Source organism: Piliocolobus tephrosceles, chromosome 2, assembly GCF_002776525.5.
Source record: "Piliocolobus tephrosceles isolate RC106 chromosome 2, ASM277652v3, whole genome shotgun sequence".
In the NCBI taxonomy this organism is placed as follows: domain Eukaryota; kingdom Metazoa; phylum Chordata; class Mammalia; order Primates; family Cercopithecidae; genus Piliocolobus; species Piliocolobus tephrosceles.
The window spans coordinates 111,757,778-111,780,132 of record NC_045435.1 but is presented as its reverse complement, the minus strand read 5'-3'; the positions used below and the strand labels follow the sequence as shown (position 1 = coordinate 111,780,132).

General features: G+C 33.3%; 1 protein-coding gene across 1 annotated transcript in view; it reads left to right on the top strand.

Moving 5' to 3' along the window:
* The window catches only part of NAALADL2 (N-acetylated alpha-linked acidic dipeptidase like 2), a 978,063-nt gene that overhangs the window by 398,157 nt on the left and 557,551 nt on the right, over nucleotides 1–22,355 (top strand). The window contains exon 4 of the mRNA XM_023184822.1: nucleotides 12,166–12,285. Coding sequence (XP_023040590.1) covers nucleotides 12,166–12,285 — 120 coding nt within the window. The remainder of the gene's footprint in view (nucleotides 1–12,165; nucleotides 12,286–22,355) is intronic.

Genomic DNA, 22,355 nt, shown 5'->3' with positions numbered 1-22,355 from the left:
CCAAAGCAAGTAGCAACTGGCTTATCTTTGTTATTTGTGCTATTGAAACATAGCCACTGTGCCCCAAGCACTGCATTCAGTGTATTACTGTAGCATATTTTTTTTTCAGCAAGTGTACATATTGCAGTAAAGAAGAAGTGATAAAATTGTGAAGTCTCCCTTTTATCTGGTTCTTTACAACAAAGACAGCAAAATTGATTGTGTGTGTTATGCTTAATTCTGAATTCAGCCTGAATGCACCAGTCTAGTCCACTAGCTAGTGTTCCTTCTAATTGATTGGAGGTCCATTTTAACTGACTAGAACTTGTGCTGTACTAATTACTAAATATTTTAAATATCTCTCCTCTTGTGCCAACCCTTGTCTAATTGGTCTTGATTAACTGGAACACTATTTTGAGAAGGAGCTTAAAAAGATGCTGATTGCTTAGTTATGTCTGCCACAGGAGTGGGGGAAGGCAGTGTTGGTTTTCATGCTTCAATACATTGTGGTCTTCATGATAATGACCATGATGGAAAGCCATTGAGTGAACTCAAAACAGAAGTACTAATATAATTCTGATAATCTTTGAATTTTGAAATCTTTATCAATACTAAGGTTCTAATGATTTTTAGAAAGAAAGAAGTAAACGTGGATGATCATGGTGATGTTACAAGTTTTTAATAAACATAAGCACTTTAATTGAAGTAAATTCAAAGCTAGATTACATATGATAGTAGGCAATTTCTAAAGCAGAAACTTGTTTTTAGGTGAGCAATACTTGTGATAGTATTGTACTTTGTCATTATCAGAAATGCTTGGGTTTATCATTTCTGAACTTGAGTAGAAAATTACTATTTTAGTCAAAGCAGGCTTTTCAAACATTTTGTACATTCTGAGTCTATCTTAGAGAACTAGAAAGGCTCAGAATGATTGATTTGGTTGAAAATGTCAAGTCTGAAAGACTTCAATGCATTAATCATTTCATACACATGAATAATTTTTGCTGCCTCAAGGTGGAGAAGAAACATGGCACTGGAATGTTCCCCAGTGTGGAACCCCAGCCACCCACAGATGGACTGCACCAGGGACATTTTCCTGACTTAGTTAATTTTAATTACTGTTTTATTTATTGTGTTTAGCGATTGTAGGAAAAATAATTCTGCTTTTCTTTTAGTTACTCTTCTGTTGCTTCTGCTCAGAGTGGTTTTTCCATTCCTATATAGATAGGAATGCAATTTTCCAAAATCTTGTACTCCTGAAGCAAACATCTAGCCTACTTTGTGATGTGTTTAAGGATCTTTACTATTAATAATGTTAGGAGAAAGCAAGAGAAAAGATATGACTATCCTGAGAGTCTCACATTTTTAATTCTATTGGAATGAATGTAAAAGTGGTTGTTTTGCCTTCGCCAGAAGTCTTGTGGTCTCAAGAGTCACAGGAGATGCAGAGTATGAACTTTGGGGTGTGGAATTCCCTACCTGGTAATTACATAAATAATTTTGCTTTGCTTTGACCATGTAATGTGTTAGACATTAGGTTTCTTTAGGACACAATGTTTTATCCTTATATAAACTGTTAAAGCTATTAATCATTTAACTGGTATTTATTTACTATTGACTTCACGCTGTTTTAAGTGCTTGGGATAAATCAGTGAGGAGAAGAAAGATCATAACCCTAGTGAAATGTAAACATTGTATAAGGAAGAGACAATCAACATAATAAAGAAGCAAATTATGTGTGTGTACACATACACACACACATATATAAAAAATGCATAAATAAATGTATTTAGCTAATTATTTTGTTATAGTTAGACACTGAAGCATGCTAGCTAAAAATAAAAGTAGAGTAAAGCAAATTGATAGTGCTGTTTTGGAGTGGGGTGATTGTAGTATTGAACAGGGTGTTTATAGTTGCCATAATAGCTGAAATTTGAAGGAAGACCTGAAAATGGCAAAATAATGAGTCAAATAAATCCGGAAAAGAGGGTGTATTTCTAACAAAAAGAAACAGCTAAATCCAAGACCCTGTGGGACATATAGAACTCCAGCTAGTTACTGTAGTTGTGCCAGGGAGAAAGTGGAGAGTAATAGGCAGGACCAGCTACATAATTTGTAGACTCAATGTAGGATAAAAATGCAGAATGCTTTGTTCAGAAATTATTAAGAATTTCAAGATAACGACAGCAGAGCATTAAACCAAGCAGGGAGCCTTTTAAAGCACAACCTCTGTGCAACTGCACAGGTCACAAACCTCTAAAGCCAGCCCCGGTAGAAGAGATGAAGTCATAGAGCAGTATGAAGAGAGGATTATGTAGGGCATAATAGCCCATGCAAGAATTTTGACTTTCATTATCATCCATATTGGGTCCCAATGACCTAATTCATGGTTGTATCTCAAAACTTTCATTTCACTAATGAGGACATTGAGATCCAGAAAAGTTCATTTACTAACCCAAGGTTAGACTGTTAAGTTTTTATTGAATCAGCTCTGCACCATCTGCTTAATCCTCAAAAGGGCCTCTGCCTTTCCATTTACCTTCTACTGCCATCTCTAGTATACCTGCTTTCTCTTTGGCAAAGAATCGATAATGATGTGATGACAAATTATATGGGGATGAGTCCGGATTATAGAGTCAGACTGTCTATCTTTGAATTACTGTGGTACTATTTAGTAGCTCTGTGACTGTGAAAATATTACTTACCATCTCCTTGCCTTGATTTCTTCATTTGTAAAAAGGGGGGATGATTCCAGTAACTTATCTCTTCTCTTTGAAATGTTGTCATGATTAGAGAAGATAATGAATACATAATACCTATAACGGTGCTGGGTATATAGAATGTACTCAATAAAAATGTTTGCTTTTGGTGGTGGTGGTTCTGGATCTCTCAATAACTGAAAAAGTTTATGTATTGATTTATTATTTTCTGTCTTGCACCATCTTCTAGGGACTCCCTAGCTAATTTCAACACATCTTGTCTCTAAGTTCCAAATACAAATCTCTCTCTCTCTCTCTCTCTATTAAGTGATTAATGGTTCTTCTTTTTCGGCATTAACTTCTCTGTTTGAATATATACACATATTCATTCATTCATTCATTCATTCATTCACTTATTTTATTTAGTTCCTACTGTGTGCCAATAACTGTTCTTGGCACTCAGAACAGAAAGATTGCTGTGGCCACTGTGTGAATATATGAAGGTGTCCCTATGTGTCTTTATCTGCATATCCCATATCTGTACATATAAATATGTATTCAAATATATATCCATACAGTATTATTATATGATATTTTTCTAATCAACTGCAATCATAGTTCACCGGAAGCCTAGTTGTTTTGTTATTACCAAACAGTATAGATATCTCATTTTCAATGAATAATATAGCTACCTGACATAAGGTGTGTAGAGCCATTGTATCAAACATTTATATAGTTCTATCTGAATTACCTTTGTGATATCACTAATTTTGGTCTAGATTCAATGTTTGTTCTATCTAGTGTGATTATTGACATTTAGGGAGTACAACTGAATAGGAATCAGTTAATTATTTATTGAGTTTGGAAATAGCTATTCCTGTTTATTTTTTGTGTGCCTATATGAGCAAGTTAAGCTTGATCAGTTTGTAAAGTTTTCATTTGTTTATTATTTTTCTTTATTGATAAGGTAGACATTTTTTGTTTCTTGGCATTATACTCTATTTTCTCCCAAATTTTATTTATTACCTGAAAAAAGTATTTTTTTGTAAATTAAAATTCTAATTGAAGATTAAATCTTTCATTTGTGAAAGGTTTGATATTTAAAATAATAGAAGATTATCCATATTAGAGAAATTAATGTGAAATAGAAATGCATGATTTTATCCCCTTTGCCATATTAAACAATTTGACACAAAATATCTTTGAATCATTTTACCCTACCTGTTTTTTAAAAAAGGTATAAACTTAATATTTGCATTTATTCTCTATCACTGATGATAGATATTTTTATTTTTCATTTAAATTACTTTATTGTTCATAATATTTCTCTCTCACATAAGTCACATATATCTTAATGTGTATAGAATGCTCTCTGGAAACAAAAATCATTGTGTTGGAAGTGATTTTTTATTAGCTTCTAAGTAGCTTTGTTCCTCCCAGTATAAAAGTCTTATTTTGAGCTGAGAGAGAACTTTAGGGTACCTAAGTAATATATATTCTAGGGCCCTTCTATGGACTGACTTGTGTCTTCTTTCCCAAAATTCATCCATTGATCCCAGACCCTCCAGTGTGACTATATTTGAGGATAGCCCCTACAAGAAGGTATTTAAGGTTAAATGAGGTCACAAGGGTTGAGTCCTAATCTGATAAGATTAGTATTATTGCGGGGAGCAGTGGCTCACGCCTGTAATCCCAGCACTTTGGGAGGCCGAGGGGGGCAGATCATCTGAGGTCGGAAGTTTGAGACCAGCCTGACCAACATGGAGAAATCCATCTCTACTAAAAATATAAAATTAACCAGGTGTGGTGGCGCATGCCTGTAATCCCAGCTACTCAGGAAGACTGAGGCAGGAGAACCGCTGGAACCCGGAAGGCGGAGGTTGCAGTGAGTCGAGATCGCGCCACTGCACTTCGGCCCGGGCAACAAGAGCAAAACTCAGTCTAAAAAAAAAGAAAAAGCGTTAGTAATCTTATGAGAATAGATACCAGAGAGTTTGCTTTCTCTCTTTCGCTCACTTTTTCTCTGTGTGTGTGTGTGTGTGTGTGTGTGTGTGTGTGGTGTGTTTGCTATGTGGGGACATTGTGAGAAGCTGATTGTTCATAAGCCAGTAAGAGAGCCATTGCTGGAAACCTAATTGTCTAGCACCTTGATCTTGAATTCATAGCCTCAGAAAATAAATTTGTGTTGTTTAAGCCATACAGTCTATGGTATTTTATTATGACAGCCAATTCTCAGAGATTTGGGTTTGATAGTTCTTAAATGGGACATGGAATCTGAAATTTTAACCATAGTCATTACTCAACTAGTTGATTTGCTGTGTTTTATTCAGTGGTGCCCTCAACAGTGTCTTTCTCTAGTGGCCACCAAATGCCCATTGTCCTTTCCAATGAAAAGACCTTCTGGAAGGTGACTCAAAACAATCTTGTGCCATCCTTGAATTCTAGTCATATAAGTTGGACAGCTTCTTTCACCTCTATGAGCATGATTTTCCTTATCTATAAAACAGTGACAATGCAAGATTGCCATCTGAAGAAAATAGGATATTATATGCAATGTTCCTAGCACATAATAGGAGGTCACTAAATGTTTTCTTTTTCTTAGTTACATCTTTTATACAAGTCTGAAGCTTGATCTGTGTAATAGTGTAATAGTACATTTCTTCATTAAAACATAGGATCCCTGTTAGCATGCCGTTGATAAACAACATCTCTGTCTAAATGATGTATTTAACACTTTATGGCACCCATAAAAAGAAGAGGGCAACCTATCTGATTTGGTTTCCAGAGGAGCCAGATGAGGGAAATGAGATTTCTATGGTTTTTAATTTAAAATGTTTGTGATCTATGGCACTCAAAAACCACAGAAGCACTGATATATAGAATGCAACTTTTAAAAATTAACATTTTAAAGTGTGGAAATCTTTGTGACAGCTCTATGTATGTGGCCCACAACTCTTTGTTGTCATCCCAAAACTTTGATTCCTTTTTTAGCATAGAATAAGATATTTTATTTCCTTTTCAATTTTTGCTGTTGTGTTTAGTTCCTTGTTCTTGGTTAAAAAAAAAATGAGTATAGAATCAGAATTAAAAATTAACATGTAGACTTTTAAATATTACTCTCTGGTAAAAAATAAAATTGTAAAACAAGAACTAAGTTGCACCTCTCAATTATTCTCTCTCATGTGCCAAGGAAGTCCTCATTAGAAAAACTGTGGTACACGCAGAATGGATAACTTAAGTAACTAGATTTCTGCTCATTTGACATTTCCCACAGAGACCAGTAAGATGTGTCTTAATCATTGGTGTTTGGTCATAAGTTAACATAGTACCCCCAATTACTTGAGTGAGCAGTATTCTAGTGTGATGGAATAAATGAAGAAAGAAGAGGTTCATTGTAGCATCAAGAATACGGGGAAAAAATGACTTGGCATTTTATCATATCATTGTATATTGATTTGTGCCTCAGAAAAATTCAATGTGTTTTCTTACAGCTGTGATGTTCAGTTTGCTTGAAAGTAAACAGAAAAGACTTTCAAAAATGATCTAGTGTTAAGGCTTGCTTTGAAGGCAATGGATACATTTGTATTATTGCCTGCAAATCCATCAAAACATTGAGACTTCTGTAATTATTGATTTTTAATGCATAAGCTAGTATAAATTGATATAATGTCGTCTGTATTGAGAAATATTTTTTGTGGGAAAAGCTAAAATCCTCTTATATGCTAAAACACTTTGATTTATTAACATGTACTCTTTAGAGAAGATAAGTTGAAGAGCTATTTAATTAAAATTATTGACTCAGCCTATTGATATGTTCCAATAATGTTAATGTCTTTTGAAAAATTGGTGTTTTCATAACTGTCATACCTTTCTGTTATACAGGCATATCTGGATTTATTGTGCTTCACGTTAGGGTGCTTCACAGATACTGTGTTTTCAACAAATTGAAGGTCATGGCAACCCTGCATTTAGCAATTCTACTGGTGCCATTTTTTCAGCACCTGTGCTCAGCTCACATCTGTATATCACTTTTTGATAAATCCTGCAATATTTCAATCTCTTTCATTATGGTTATATATGCTAGGGTTATCTGTGATCAGTGATCTGTGATGTTACCATTGTCCATTGTTATTATTTTGAGACACCAAGAAATGTACCCATATAAGCAAACTGATTCAATCAGTATTATTTGTGTGTGTTCTGACTGCTGTACCCACCAGCCATTTGCCATCTCCCTCCCTCTCCTGGGCCTCCCTATTCCCTGAAACAAAACAATATTGAAATGCAACCGATTAAGAATCCTACAATGACCTCTAAGTGAAAGAAAGAGTTATATGTCTCTCACTTTCAGTAAAAAGAAATGATTAAGCTTAATAAGCAAGGCAGGTCAAAAGCCAAGATAGGTCACAAGCTGGGTCCCTTGTGTCAAACAGCTAAGTTGTGAATGCTACGGAAAAGTTCTTGGAGGCAATTAAAAATGCTACTCCAGTTAACACATGAATAATTAGAGAGCAAAACAGTCCTGTTGCTGATATGGAGAAAGTCTGAGTGATCGGAATAGAAGATCAAACAAACCACAACACTTTCTTTATCCAAAGCCTAAGCCAGAGCAAGCCCTAACTCTTTTCAGTTGTGTGAAAGCTGCAAGGGATGAGGAAGCTGCAGAAGAAAAGTTTGAAGCTAACAGAGGTTGATTCATGAGGTTTAAGAAAAGAAGTCATCTCCATGACATAAAAGTTCAGGGTGAATCAGCAAGTTCTAATATAGAAGCCGCAGCGAGTTATCTGTAAGACCTAGTTAAGGTACTAATGAAAGTAGCTACACTAAACAACAGATTTTCTATGTAGACAAAACAGCCTTAGGTTGGAAGAGGATGTCATCTAATACATTCATAGCTAGAGAGAAGATGTCTAGGCCAGGCTTCCAAGCTCCAAAGGTGAGGCTGACCCTTGTTAGGATCTAATGCTGCTGGTGACTTGAAGTTGAAGCCAGTGCTCATTTACCATTCTAAAAATGCTCGGGCCCTTAAAAATTATGCTAAGTCTACTGTGCTGTGCTTTAGAAGTGGCTCTCTGGGAGTTACCTTTCCTTTCCTTTTATCAGGAACAATAGGAATCCCTATTTTCTTTCTTGTGTTTACTTTCACAGTGCAGTGGTTTGGAATATCCCACTATCGATTTGCGACTTCCTCTTCCAACCATAATCTATGGCCCTTTATACGTAATTTAATATTCTCATGTATTGACATTTTGTGTCTGAAGATGAAATATTAGACTAAACCTATGAAAACATTTCATGCAAAGCCTTCAGTGATTGTAGAGTCTACTCTTTGGTGAATACACAAATTGATCTGTTAAAAATTGTACTAGATGTGATAATGATATTTTCTTTTTTATCTTCACCTGTTAGATATACTTACTTTAATTCTTCCAAAATTAATCATATGATTTAAAATACTAACTACTAGGATATTTGGAGTTGATAATTGAAAATAAATGGCAAAATAAGAATTGCTGAAACCTAAAAAAAAAAAAAAAAAAGAAATGGAATAACGAAGACTGGATAACAGCAAATATGTTTATACATGGAATACTGAATAATAATATTCAAACTCACTGTGGAGACCTACTGCTCAGAAAAAAAGATTTCTTTCAAAATATTATTGCTCTTTGAGAATGTACCTGGTCACCCAAGAGCTCTGATGGTGATGTACAGGAGGTTAATGTTGTTTTCAAAGCCACTAACACAACATCCATTCTGTAGCCCTTAGATTGTAGAGTAATTTCAACATTCAAGTCTTATTATTTAAGAAATATATTTGGTGTATATGTGCCACATTTTCTTAATCCAGTCTGTCACTGATGGACATTTGGGTTGATTCCAAGTCTTTGCTATTGTGAATAGTGCCACAATAAACATACGTGTGCATGTGTCTTTGTAGTGGAATAATTTATAATCCTTTGGGTATATACCCAGTAGTGGGATGGCTGGGTCATATGGTACATCTAGTTCTAGATCCTTGAGGAATTGCCATACTGTTTTCCATAATGGTTGAACTAGTTTACAATCCCACCAACAGTGTAAAAGTGTTCCTATTTCTCCACATCCTCTCCAACGCCTGTTGTTTCCTGATTTTTTAATGATTGCCATTGTAACTGGTGTGAGATGGTATCTCATTGTGGTTTTGATTTGCATTTCTCTGATGGCGAGTGATGATGAGCATTTTTTCATGTGTCTGTTGGCTGTATGAATGTCTTCTTTTGAGAAATGTCTGCACCATGGAATACTATGCAGCCATAAAAAAGGATGAGTTTGCGTCCTTTGTAGGGACATGGATGCAGCTGGAAACCATCATTCTTAGCAAATATCACAAGAAGAGAAAACCAAACACCGCATGTTCTCACTCATAGGTGGGAACTGAACAATGAGATCACTTGGACTCGGGAAGGGGAACATCACACACTGGGGCCTATCATGGGGAGGGGGGAGGGGGGAGGGATTGCACTGGGGAGTTATACCTGATATAAATGATGAATTGATGGGTGCTGACGAGTTGATGGGTGCAGCACACCAACATGGCACAGGTATACATATGTAACAAACCTGCATGTTACGCACATGTACCCTAGAACTTAAAGTATAATAAAAATAAAAAATAAATAAAAAAATAAATTAAAAAAAAAAAAGAAATATATTTGGAAGATTGTAGCTTCCCCAGATAGTGATTCCACTGATAAATCTGAGAAAGTATATGGAAAACTTTTTGGAAAGGATACACTATTCTAAATGACATTAGCCACATTTGGGATTCATGAGAGCAGGCCAAAGTATCAGCATTAACGGGAGTTTGAAAGAAATTGGTTTCATCCCTTATGGATGAGTTTGAGGGGTTCAAAATTTTAAGGAGGTAACTACAGAGGTGGTGGAAATAGCAAGAAAACTAGAATTTGAAGTTGAACCTGAAGATGTGACTAAATTGTTGCAATGTCATGATGAAACTTGAACGGATGAAGAGTTATTTCTTATGGATGAACAAAGGAAGTGGTTTCTTGAGGTGGAATCTACTTCTAGACCCTATCTTTCCCATTCCCATTGTTGAAATGACAACAAAGGCTTTAAATACTACATAAACTGAGTTCATTAACACAGCAATAGGGTTTTTGAGATAATTGACTCCAATTTACAAAAGTTCTATTTTGGGTAAAATGCTATCAAACACCATGTCATGAGAGATATGGAGAAATATTTTATGAAAGAGTCAGTCGATGTGGCAAACTTCACTCTTGTCTTCTTTTAAGAACTTACCAAAGCCACCCTAACCTTCAGCAACTGTGACCCTGATCAGTTAGCAGCCACCAACATTGAGGCAAGACATTTCACTAGCAAAAATATAAAAATGTACTGAAAGCTCAGATCAATAAAGTATTTTTAAATTAAGGTATGATATTTTGTTTTAGATATAATGCTATTGCACACTTAATAGATTACAATATAGTGTGAACATAACTATTATATGTATTGGAAAACCGCAAAATTTGTGTGATTCACTTTATTGCAATATTTGCTTTATTGTGGTTGTATGGAACTGAACTTGCAATATCTCTGATGTATGCCTGTATACACAATCTGATCTATATCCTCCAAAACAAGTAAGGTTTTCCATAAACTCTATTACATACAAAAAATGTTCATTTGCATAATCAATTGAGTAATAGCCTTATTATAAGATGCTGTCAGTGAATCACAAATAATTAGTAGGTAGCTTAGAAATGAAATTAAAAATAGAAATTTTTCTCACTTTTGCAATGTAATCATTAATATTTTGTGATCATTTAATCAGACTTTTAAAATCATATATCAACAGTTATTTATATGGTAATGGTATCAGCAAACTAGAAAATGTATTAAAGGCACTGATTTAACCATTTTAATAGGAATAAAATTATAATGAAAAATCATTCTGACAGAAGTGTTTTTAACAATTACATTTCCCTGGAAAATCCATTTGAAAGTGCCGCTTAACTTTTTAGAGATATTTTATGAGCTGTAATCATTTTGATTCAACACCTACTGAGTCCATAGCATATGCTGGACACCTGGGTGAGCATGGGTATGTAATGGGCTCTTCACCAAGGAATTTCCCTGTGTTGGAAACTGAAACTGGCAGACATGTCTAGTGAGGGCCTTAAGAGAGGCAAAAACAGATTATTCTGGGAGCCAAAGTAGAGAGAGGTCATATTTGGGCAAGAGATAAATAAAATTCATCAGGTAGGTGACATTTGAAATGGACATTAATGTATTCATAGAGTTTTTACAGATACAGATGAATGTGATGACTAAAGAAATATTTCATGCCAGAAATGTTTTCTCTAGCAGATTTACCAATCTCTTGGAGGTATTCATATGTTCCTATAGAAACAATGCTCTTTCTTCAGATGAATCTTTTATGGAAGTATTACATATAAAACTTGTTGAAGTGCATTAGTTTCACTCGAGAAGGATGGAGAGCATGAGATCTGGATTCTCCATCTTTATTTTTTTCATGATTTGTCACAACTAAGTGTTTTTTTTAACCAGCCTCTCTGTGGATATATGCTATAATTTGAAATAGCAGATTTATGTTATAATATAATCATTGGAAAGCATGACAACTATTGTTTTAATAATAGATATTACAGAAAGTAAAGCTAAAATCAATCATATTGGCTCATAGGAATATATGAATTTGCAGTTCAGTGCTTTTTAAGGAGAAGGGAAGGGTTCACTACATGAGAAGGTTTTTATTGGAATCTCCAGAAAGGTATGAGATTCTTTCTTTTTGGCATTAATACAAGAGGACTTATAAAAATGAGTAACATTGAGGTCAAATGTAACTCCAGGTGAGTAGTGCAAAATGTGACAGAAATGATAATTTGGGGCCTGGGTTGCTAGACTGGCACATGTGGTTAAACAGGTTGTATTCTGCATGACTCAAGAATTTGCCATTCACAGCTGGCTATTGCACAGTCTTGAACAGAGCATCATGAGCAGCTGTTCAGGATGACCATGCAAGTGAGGATGCTGCATTTAATTTGGATAGCAATAGAAAACATTTGAATTTTCTTTCAGGCCTGAGAATTATATAGTTGCTGTTGGACCTTAAGGAAATTAATCGTTCAGTGTTTTGTAAAATGGCTCATATTCCAGAAACATGAATATAGAATATTTCAAATATCTGTTAGAAGAATGAACTGTTTGTCATTTTTTAGAAGAGAGAGAGCAAAGCAAAAATGACTCACACATGTTCTCAGGTGCCCAGAAGAATTGTTGTACCTTGATGGAAATAGAAAGGTCATGTTTATGGTAATTGGGACAGGGTAAGAGACAAAATTAATTCTATATTGAACATTTCAAATTATTATGAATAATTTTGTTATACTAAATGGACAATTGGCTATACTTCTTCCTCTGAGGCTTTATTTTTCTTTGTTTTTTTCTCCTCTTTCAGGCTGAAGTCATCGATGTGAGTTATGGAATGGCAGATGATTTAAAAAGGATTAGGAAAATAAAAAATGTAACAAATCAGATCGCACTCCTGAAATTAGGAAAATTGCCACTGCTTTATAAGGTTGGTCCAATGGCTGTTATTCAGTGGTTGGGTGAATATTTTGCCTTGTTTTGTTGGAATTATATGCCTTTGTGAATGTGAAGTGTGTGTGTGTGCATATAGGTGTGTGAGAGAGAGAGAAGGGGAGAGAAAGAGAGAGAGGCAGAGAGTACCACAGAAAGATGGCTTTTCTACATTAGAACATTTTAAATTAAGATACTTAAGAAAAATATATTTATGTCCTTATTTCTTTAGAGAGAAAATACCTTAAGTCAGGTAACATTGAGTTTGTGGGACCTTAATAAAATTGGCATACTCTTCATAATGGTACCTATCTGGAATAGTGAAAAATGAGAAACATGTTGTCTTCATCTTATGACATATGTGAAACTTCTATTATCGGATGGACTAATTATCATGTTCTCTATGTTAGACAAGTATCTAGATGATTTACACCTGTTAGTGATTATTTTGTCAACTATGTAACTCTGGTTACTAACTGTGATCAGGATTTTAATTAAAATAGAATATGCTAAGAGAAGCAGAATTTTGATTTATTTTATTTGGATGGAAGTTTATTAACACTGATCCACAGATACATTTACATAATTAGAGCAGCTCAATCTAAGTTTCTGATGATGAACCACCACAGTAGATAGCCACTACTGCTAATTCTCACTTTATTTCCTTTTTCTATTAAAAAAAAAAAAAAAAAGGTTAGTGTAGTTATGTCAACAGAACTCTCTAGTTCTGAAGATATATTGGATTTCTCCTCATTCAACCTTAAATGAGCTTTGCTAATTCCCAGGTCCAAAAGCATTTCCAGGAATCTCTTGGCACACTCTATCAGGTAGGAAACTAGAGAACATCCTATGTCTGTTTTGTTTATTATCTTCCAATAATACTCTTATTCTTAAATCAGTGTTTAATAGTAGATTAGACAGGTCAGAATTTTAAGATACTCTTGAAAACAGAATATACATTGATACTAAATGTTTAATTTTTGCTGGATAAATTTTAATATGTATTAAATGCCTTAAAATAATCATATTTTGACCCAGAAATTCCTGTTGAATCAATGTATTCTAAGGTTGGGGTTGGGGTGGAGGGGGGGAACACAGAGGTGATAAACATAGTGATAACCAATGATGTGATAAAATATTAGAAATGATATATACATCCAGTTTAGTATTTGAAAATCATGCTGCTGTTATACAGCTGAATATGGTGTAACAATTTGATGTAAAGGAGAATATTTAATGACATGTAAAATCCTCATAAATCAAACAAGAGACCAAGAGAACATTTATAATAATTATAATACTAATGATTTTATTATTGCCTATGAAGGTAACATTATTAATGACATGTGCTAGAAATTTTCTAAGTATTTAAAAATGTATTATCATATTAATCTTCAAAATAATCATATTGTTGAGATAGGGACCGTTATTATCTTCAGATTATAAATGAAGTAAGACACAAAAAGAAAAAGTGACTGGCTCAAAGACAAAGAGCTAGTTAAGTGAAACAGTCAGGCTTTCAACCCAGGCAGTCTCATTTCAGATGCCAAGTCTTGAATGTGTATGTATACTTGTGTGTGGAGGGGGAGGGTGGAGTGGGGGGAGCTAGAATATATCAATAGATAGAGAATTAAGAGGTTAAATTAGAATTTTTAGTTAGGATTCCATGATAAAGAAAAGTGAACATTTCAAAGTTAGCTACCAAACATCAATATTTTAAAGGAAATAATTAAAAATAGGTTAGACTATTAAACCTATCACTCATATCTGAGGTAGAAAAGGTTTGGAGACTGTGGGGAGAGGATTTTACGAAGAGGAATTTTGGAGAGATTTATGGTAAGTTCAACTGCATACCTGGTGACTGGGGCTTCAATGGAACCACATGGAGGGCTTAATATATATGTCCCCTGCAATGTGGGGGACATGGTAGAATGGTGTCTGATTTTATTTGAGAAGCCTAAAGGTAAGGGATGGGTTTGCTAAGCATTTAATAAATAAATAAATAAAAAGTTATGTGTGTTGAGATTGGCCTGCATCCCGTGAATTGGGAGCAGAAAAGTATACATGCGTTTCCCATGGGTCAGTCATAAGCACATGTGACACAGAGCCAGTGTGGTCTGCCTTCACGTCTGTACTAAAATTGCCACTTGTAATGGTGACTCATTAGACAGTGACCAGCCAGACTAAAGTGTCATTTGTCTAGATTAAGTAAATTGCAGTAGGTACTGCTTCAGTTAATTCACAAATGCCCAGGAGATCCAAAGGTAGCTTTAAACATCTGTGAGTCCCAGAACGCATGAAGCTCCTGTAAGACAAGCACAGTAATATAAGAAAAATCCTACCCACTGAGCCTCTAATTTCTAAACCTTGTCCAACAACAGATAGGTAAGAGTATAGTTAATACATGGGGAAGGAAGTAACAGACCACATCCCTTTCCCCAAAAGGAGACCTGAGCTGCTGGAGGGGTAAGAAGATACAATTTTAAATCAAGAGTAAGAGTAGAATTTTGATCATGATGAGGCTAGGAAACATAATTACTTATTTAAGACTACTAAATCAAATCGATTATAGGACTTTTATTATTAACAATAGTCAAAGTAATAGTAGGACAGTCCAACTTTTTATGTAGATGTTTCAGGAAAAATGAACCTCTATGGATATTTTTAAAAGGGTAATGGGAAACAAAGTTCTATTGCTTTTGGTACATTACATGAATCTTGCTTGTTCAACCTTCCAGTGAGAAAAATGTGGTGGTAGGGGCCAATTATATAACTGGTTAGATAGAATTATGGATAATTTCTCCTTTTCCTTTGTTTTGCATTTCTAAATATTCTATAATTGTTGTGTATTTATTTTGTATACAGAAATAAGCTTTTGAAGATTCAGGTTAAAATATAGCCATTATAATTTTTCCTAACCCGGCCAGTCATGGTGGCTCACATCTGTAATGCCAGCACTTTCAGATCACGTAAGCCCAGGAGTTCAAGACCAGCCTGGCCAACATGGCAAAACCTTGTCTCTACCCAAAATACACAAATTAGCTGGGTGTGGTGGCATGCACCTATAATGCCAGCTGCTCAGGAGATTGAGGCACGAGCATCGCTTGAACCCAGGAGATGGAGGTTGTAGTGAGCCAAGATTTTGCCACTGAACTCCAGCCTGGGTGACAGACTGAAACTCCATAAAAAAAAAATAAAAAAATAAAAATTCTAACTGTGCTCACAGGTCAAATACTCAAAACCTTCACCAGTGTATAATGGATTAAAATAAAGCAAGTTTCTTTGTATTTGCTACAGATAATATTTACATTACAAAACCCTTTGACCATATCTACAAAGTAGTGGGTTAGTGGTTTATCTGGAATAGAGCACAATTATAAAGATCCTTATGTCATTTTCCCTGATAATTTCCCTTCTAGGCCTATTAAATAAATTTAACAAAAATTTCTGTGTAGAATGCCCCTTGAGACAGAGCCTTGCCACAAACTTGGCATTGTCTTCTAGAAAGAGCAGACAGGATATCCTCTCTTCAACCTTTTAATTTCCATTCTAGCCACCCCTTCTGTTTTCTGTAGGTTGTCCCAGAGATTTGGGGGAACTCATTGCCGCCGTATCTGTTAATATACATTCCATTGGTAAGAAAAAGGAAGCATGTATTAAACATAGTTATACAGCATGACTACAGCCAAATTTGCTTCAACTATCCATCAAATATATTCTGGAGCTAAAATTCAGAAATGAGATAAAATGTAATTCAATTGGGTTGAAAAAGGCAGAAGACCAACAGACTTCTTTATGAATCATAACAGCTAGTCATGATTCTAAATGAGCATTTGGTCTGGGAACATGCAGCTGAATGAGTAAAGAGAAGTTCATTTTATTTGGGCTGTGCAGTAGTTACTAAATCAGAGTTTAAAAATGAATTTGGGAGGGAATCTCTACATCTGAGCTAGGGAGGGCAAAGGGGAAGCATAATTATGATATTAAATTATTAGATTATCTCTTGAAATGAGGAGAAAAATAATCTGCAGTCCTGAAGGAGGAGATCTCATTAGTTTGATCATAAATACTAAGAATGTATGTAATTTAATCTCTAGGAAGAGATTGATGAGAAAATCCCAACATTACAGGGTAGGAACTATGAACTGCAAACAGCTTTCAGATATGTGCTGTGAAATCCATGTCTTGCTGCAGAAAAAGAGTCAACCAAGTTCCCCAGGTATAGTTGTGTGCTAGTTTCCTTAGGCTGAAGCCTTGGAGGAAAGGCTTTAGGTTCATTTTAGCTATGTATTTATAACAGTTTATTTTATGAGAGAGTGCTTTAAACATTTAAACTTTCAGACAAAACGTTAATTTGCCACAATGCACTCAGGTTTCTCTCTGACAACCTGACACATAGTAAAACAGATACGGAGACCCTCACAAATTCCCGAACTGCAGAATAGCACTCTAGTATGGAAATTAATTATGTAAAATATAATAAAAGCATTTGACTTTCTACTTAGGATCATTTCTACCAGAAGCCATAATAACAAAAAGTTACTGTGTACTAGAAGACAACTAGAAATCAAGTAAATCCCTCTGAAACATGGAGGTTGGGCTATTGTCTAAATCCACAGTACGTATCAGCTCCCTTTCCTGTAGAAGTCAATTTTGTGTGCAGTAAAATTACAGATGAATATATATCTTGATTAATTATGCCATTTGTGCATAAATTACACAAAAAATCCAAAAACTCTATTTTTTTGTAAATGCAGTAACACTACCTAGCACTTTGTGTAATATACTAAGATATTAGTCAATATTAGCTAGCTTTTTCATTATTCTTATATATTTTTTATCCATATAATGACAATTTTAAAGGTCCAGAAATCCAAATGATTTTGTAGTTTTCTACAAATGAAACATTTTCTATGTATTCATCAGATAAGATTTATATTTTAATATAAATAGAAAGTAATATAAGCAAATGGCTTTTAGATATGTGACTTGACATCTACATATTGTTGTCCCTTATTGGGCCAGTATATGACTTCAGCACTGCTGAAGTCCATAAAGCATGCTTAGACAGAGAAGCCTCTGGAAAGAGCCTGGAGGAAAATGAGAGATAGGAAATGAGAGATGTTATATTTTGTACTTTCAAGTAAATTGCTTCTTGCAAATTAGGGAGGAGTAGCATTATTTAAACAAAAGCAGATGATACTCTGAATTTCAAACACAACTTAATCCAGAAAATAATTAAATTTAAAATATTGAGTTAGAGGGTTGGTGAGAAAATATTTATATATATATATAGGTGATTTATAGTCAATAGTCAATGAATGGACAATGGGAAGATCAATAAGAAATCCTCTAGTTTAGGCAGCTAAAGTTAATGCTGAGATATACTACATTTTGATAGCTTATCTTACATGAAGCATTTGCATACTTGTGATATTTGCTGAACTAAAAGTTTCATTTATTCTAGTCTCCTTTTTGTTTCCCTTAAAAACATTTGTTCAATCCAAATGATAATTGCAGTCAAAAGAATATTGTTTTATTTATTCTGATTATTAGAAACCAACATTTACTCTACTTTTCTTGTGGTAGAAGTTGGTGGAACTCTATTTTTTTCTTTCCCAAAAATAAAATCTGTAGAGGCATTTAATTAGTTAGCATTAAAGATATATGGTGCCTAATACAATAGGTACAAAAAAGAAAATCAATATTTTTACAGATAAAACACTCACATTGTGTGTGTGTGTGTGTGTGTGTGTGTGTGTGTGTGTGTGTATGAGCTATATGTATGAGCACTGATATGGCCTAACATAATGTGGCAGTGGGGCCAAAAATATAGGAAAGAAGAGAAAGACAACTTTCCAATTAAAGCTTTTGATACATCATAATTTTCCTTGATATGAATGAACTGAAGAAATCTCTTTAAGGGACATTCTATGAATATTTTAGATGAAAGCAAATCTCTAATTCAATGTCATGAATGATGTTTTTACATATGATATGTATAGGAAGGCACACTTGCCTCTTCTTTATTAAGACCATTTTTGAAGATATTTTCTGAAAAAATTAAAAGAAAACACTATCTCAGTACTTTAAAAGAATATGCTTGTTCACTGAATAATTTAATGAGGCACTTTTTACCTAATTCTCAGAAGTAATTACAAAAAACAATGCCTCCATCTTTTATGATTCTAAGACTCCAGATCTGCTCCATTTGTCATGGAAAACATGGTCAGTGCTAGAATACAAAATTGGAAAATAATATTTTAATGTATTTGAAAGCTAAAGCTGCTGTTGTTTTCTAATCAGGCTACTTTCTATTTTCCAATGCCTGAAGTAAGTTATTTTTTAAATGATTTAAACCAAATATTACTATATCTACAAAAGGTATTTTTTGTTGAGCTACAGATTCAAACATGAGTTATAATATAAAGACTTTAGACTGTGTCATTATTCCGCAATTCAGCAATCAAACTTTTAAAAAGTAAGTTTAGCACAAGAATAATTGAATGTTTCAACTTCTTTTCCTGTTTTTAAAGTGTTTTTCGTGGCTTAAAACCAAATAAAAGGATGTCTACAAATCTTCAAAGACTGTCAAGAATTGACTGCATAATTTAGAAGTCGTGCATGTGTTTTGCCTACATGAAAATATAATTTAATTATACTTTTGGACCATTTGAAAATTGTGACATCATAGCAAATGACATCATGTATCAGAAGGGTTGATTTCTGCATATTTCTTATTGTAATATAGTTGGCATTCATAATCCCCATGTTTTTATACAAAGTTAACAATATTAAATAAAGGTGCTGAGCATCTTGTTTTTCCTAATTAAATGTTATAACATAAATTAAGCAAAGTTAGATAGCAAGGAAGAGCAAGAGAAAACAGTGATGGAGAGATGAAGAAAAGAAGGGAGGAAGGGAAAGAAACAGTAGCTAATTCCTTCTATATAGTTTGCCCCCTAAAACTATCCGTGTCTCAGAAATATTTTTATATGTATTATATAGCACTCTAAAATTTGAAACAGTAAGCTTTAGATATATTTTGATCTAAACTTTTTGGCAATTACTTGGACTTATCAATATAGATGTCTGCTATGGTTTTTTGTGCTAATACTGACCCCTCCTTTCACAGTTTAGCTTTTCCCTCTTCCTCTGTGTCTGGTTAAAAATGTCTATTTTTCCTCCTGTTGATGGCTTCACAGCCCTTCCAATCTTCTGTATTGCTATCTGCTTAACTTGTAACTCATTTTAAATAGTAAAACACAGCACTGCAGGATGCAAGAATGGGAGAAACGAACTCAAGTTCAAGCTCTTCTACTTCATAGTTATGTGAACATAGAATATTACTGAACTCCACTGAAGTCACACAAGTTTTTTCTTATTTTTTAGTTTTTGGTTTTCAAAATCTCTGCATTGATGATAAAACTACTCTCAATCCATAAGGTTGTGTGAAGATTAAATATGAAAATCCATGCATGATAAATTATTAGTAAATATTAAATATTATAATTTGTATGAAGCCCTTAATATCTGTATGAGGTTCTAAAGAGAAAGGGCATGAATTTAATGATGGAGAAATGTGACAGCTCACTCAAACATGCAAAACTAAACTGAAGATAATAATATACTTATTTAATAAATCCATTACAGAAAAGTATTAGTCTCTCAAGATGGCACCTTAGTGTTATTCAGCACTAAGGATTATGTTGGTGCCATGTAGCATAATTTGATCTTTGAGTTAAACAAAAAAATTGAAGTCTTCCAATTGTTTTTGTGGAATAAGACAGATATAAATAAATGAAGAAATTAATGTTAAAAACAGATATGACTTGACTTTAAATTAAGGAGAAATATAAATAATGTCAAAACAAGATAGTACGTGCTTTAGATTTTTACATCCTTCAGTATTTACTTTTATGCATATACTTTTTATTAAGGTGATGGAATTATGTAATATTAGGAAAACAGTATTTTTTAAAAATTAGAACTATATGACATTTATAGAATAGTTGTATTCTAATACAAATTTTAATTTCTTTTCCAAAGTTGAGATATCTTGTATGGTTCCCAAAAACCATATCACAAAATTGTGTATGTCATGTAATTGCCCTATATCATAAAGTTGTAAAAAAATAATTGAAATAATATAATACATGTAAGTACTCAACACAATGCCTGGCACATACTAAACATTCCCCAAAAGTCAGCTGACTTTTAATTTAATCATATGGAAAGGTTTTATCAAGAACTATATTTTCTCCCTGGAATATATTTTCTGAGTGGTTACTATTCTATGGACTCAAAATTTAAGTTTTGTCATTTGCTAAATGGTAGAACCCCTGGTCTGTTTGTTTTAAGTTAAAACTCAGAACTTCAAGGTTTACATTTATTTCAGGAATGATTATGATGTTGAAATTTTAGCTCATTATTTTCTTATGTATTTCAGTTTAGAATATCCTAAAACTGACTTTGTGATTTAGCATAGTTACTTTCACTTCTGTATTGATATTTCATAGGTAAGATGGGTGCTTAAGAAACAAACAAATAAATAAACCCTTATTTCTATGCCAATAGAGTTTTAAAAGAATTAACTTGAGGTTCAATTACTAGTCACTATATATATGGCCCTAAGTTCTCACTCATTTTCTCTCTTTTTGTCTGACTGTCTCTTGATAAATATAACTTAATTATTACTATCTTGCTTAAGAACACCTTGGTAAGGAGTATTAGGTAGCAGTTTGAATTTTACTGATCTGTCACTATAAAATATGTGGAAGCAGAATTAAATTACTTTTGGAAGGAAACATTACTGAGAATTTAATATCTGTTTGGGAAAAAAGTATTTCTCCCTAAAACTTATGTAATTAAGATTATATCTGCAAAATGTATGTGGTTTTGAAATCAATCAATGTCTTATTTTTATAACAAATTAAGCTTTAATAAGCTATAAAAACTTAAATCTATACAAACAGAAAATATTTTCAATTGAACTTTAAAGACAGTATACACTCAATAAAATATTTTAATAAGCAACTGCTAATATATGTTAATTTATCCTCATAAATATTCATTAAATTGATTTTTAACTGAAAATATATATTTGCTGTATTTATGCAAACACTATTGGGACAGGTTTATAGCTCATATATTATAGTTAAGAATAAAGCTTTTGTAGTTTTAATATTGAGCAGTTGAAAAAAAAAAGCCTTTATATTACAGGTTAAAAAGTTAATTCTTATTTACTAGAGTTGCATTTTAAAATTTCATTAAGTCTATCTAATTTTATTTTGTATATTTTCTCTCGTATTGCATTTTAGAATACACCCAGTAATCTCATTTATTTTAAATTTCTTATGAATTTTCTTAAATTAATAAATACATAATTACTTGAATATTATAACCATCTAATATCTTAATTATTTAAATATTTTAATAATCTAATATTTAAATCTAAACATGCAACACAAAATTTTAATCAATATTGGAATAATTTTTCATTTTAGATCAATTTTTATCGAAAAATTAGGAAAAGTTAGATTATATAACCTATAACCTAGAAATATACATAGTATAATAGAATACTTAAATTTTGCCTGATATTCATAATTAAGGAAGAACTACCAGAAAATCCTTCAGATAAATTTATATTTGTTCTTCAAGATTTAGTTCTAATTTCCCTCTTGTTTCATTCTAAATCTCATTACCTTGTTAGCTTGTTAAAATGACTGTTCCCTACCATTCAGTGAAGAGCTAGTGTGCTTGTGCTTCATAAGTAGATAACACACTCCTATTAAACTTCTTTTATAATTCTTATACAAAGATAGTTTTCAGGAAGTTGTAAGGTAAATTTCATCATATGTAAACATGAGTCATTGAATGAAATTCAGAAATAACTCTTATAGTTCCAACAAGGCATGCTTGCCTGACATTTTTCCAATACCCACATTAATGATGGTTTTAATATAACTTCTTTGTTTATAATAATAGCATATCTATAATTAGATAATAGTACAACCTGGTGATGGTATTATGGATATTAAAACACCTGTGATATAATCCAATATC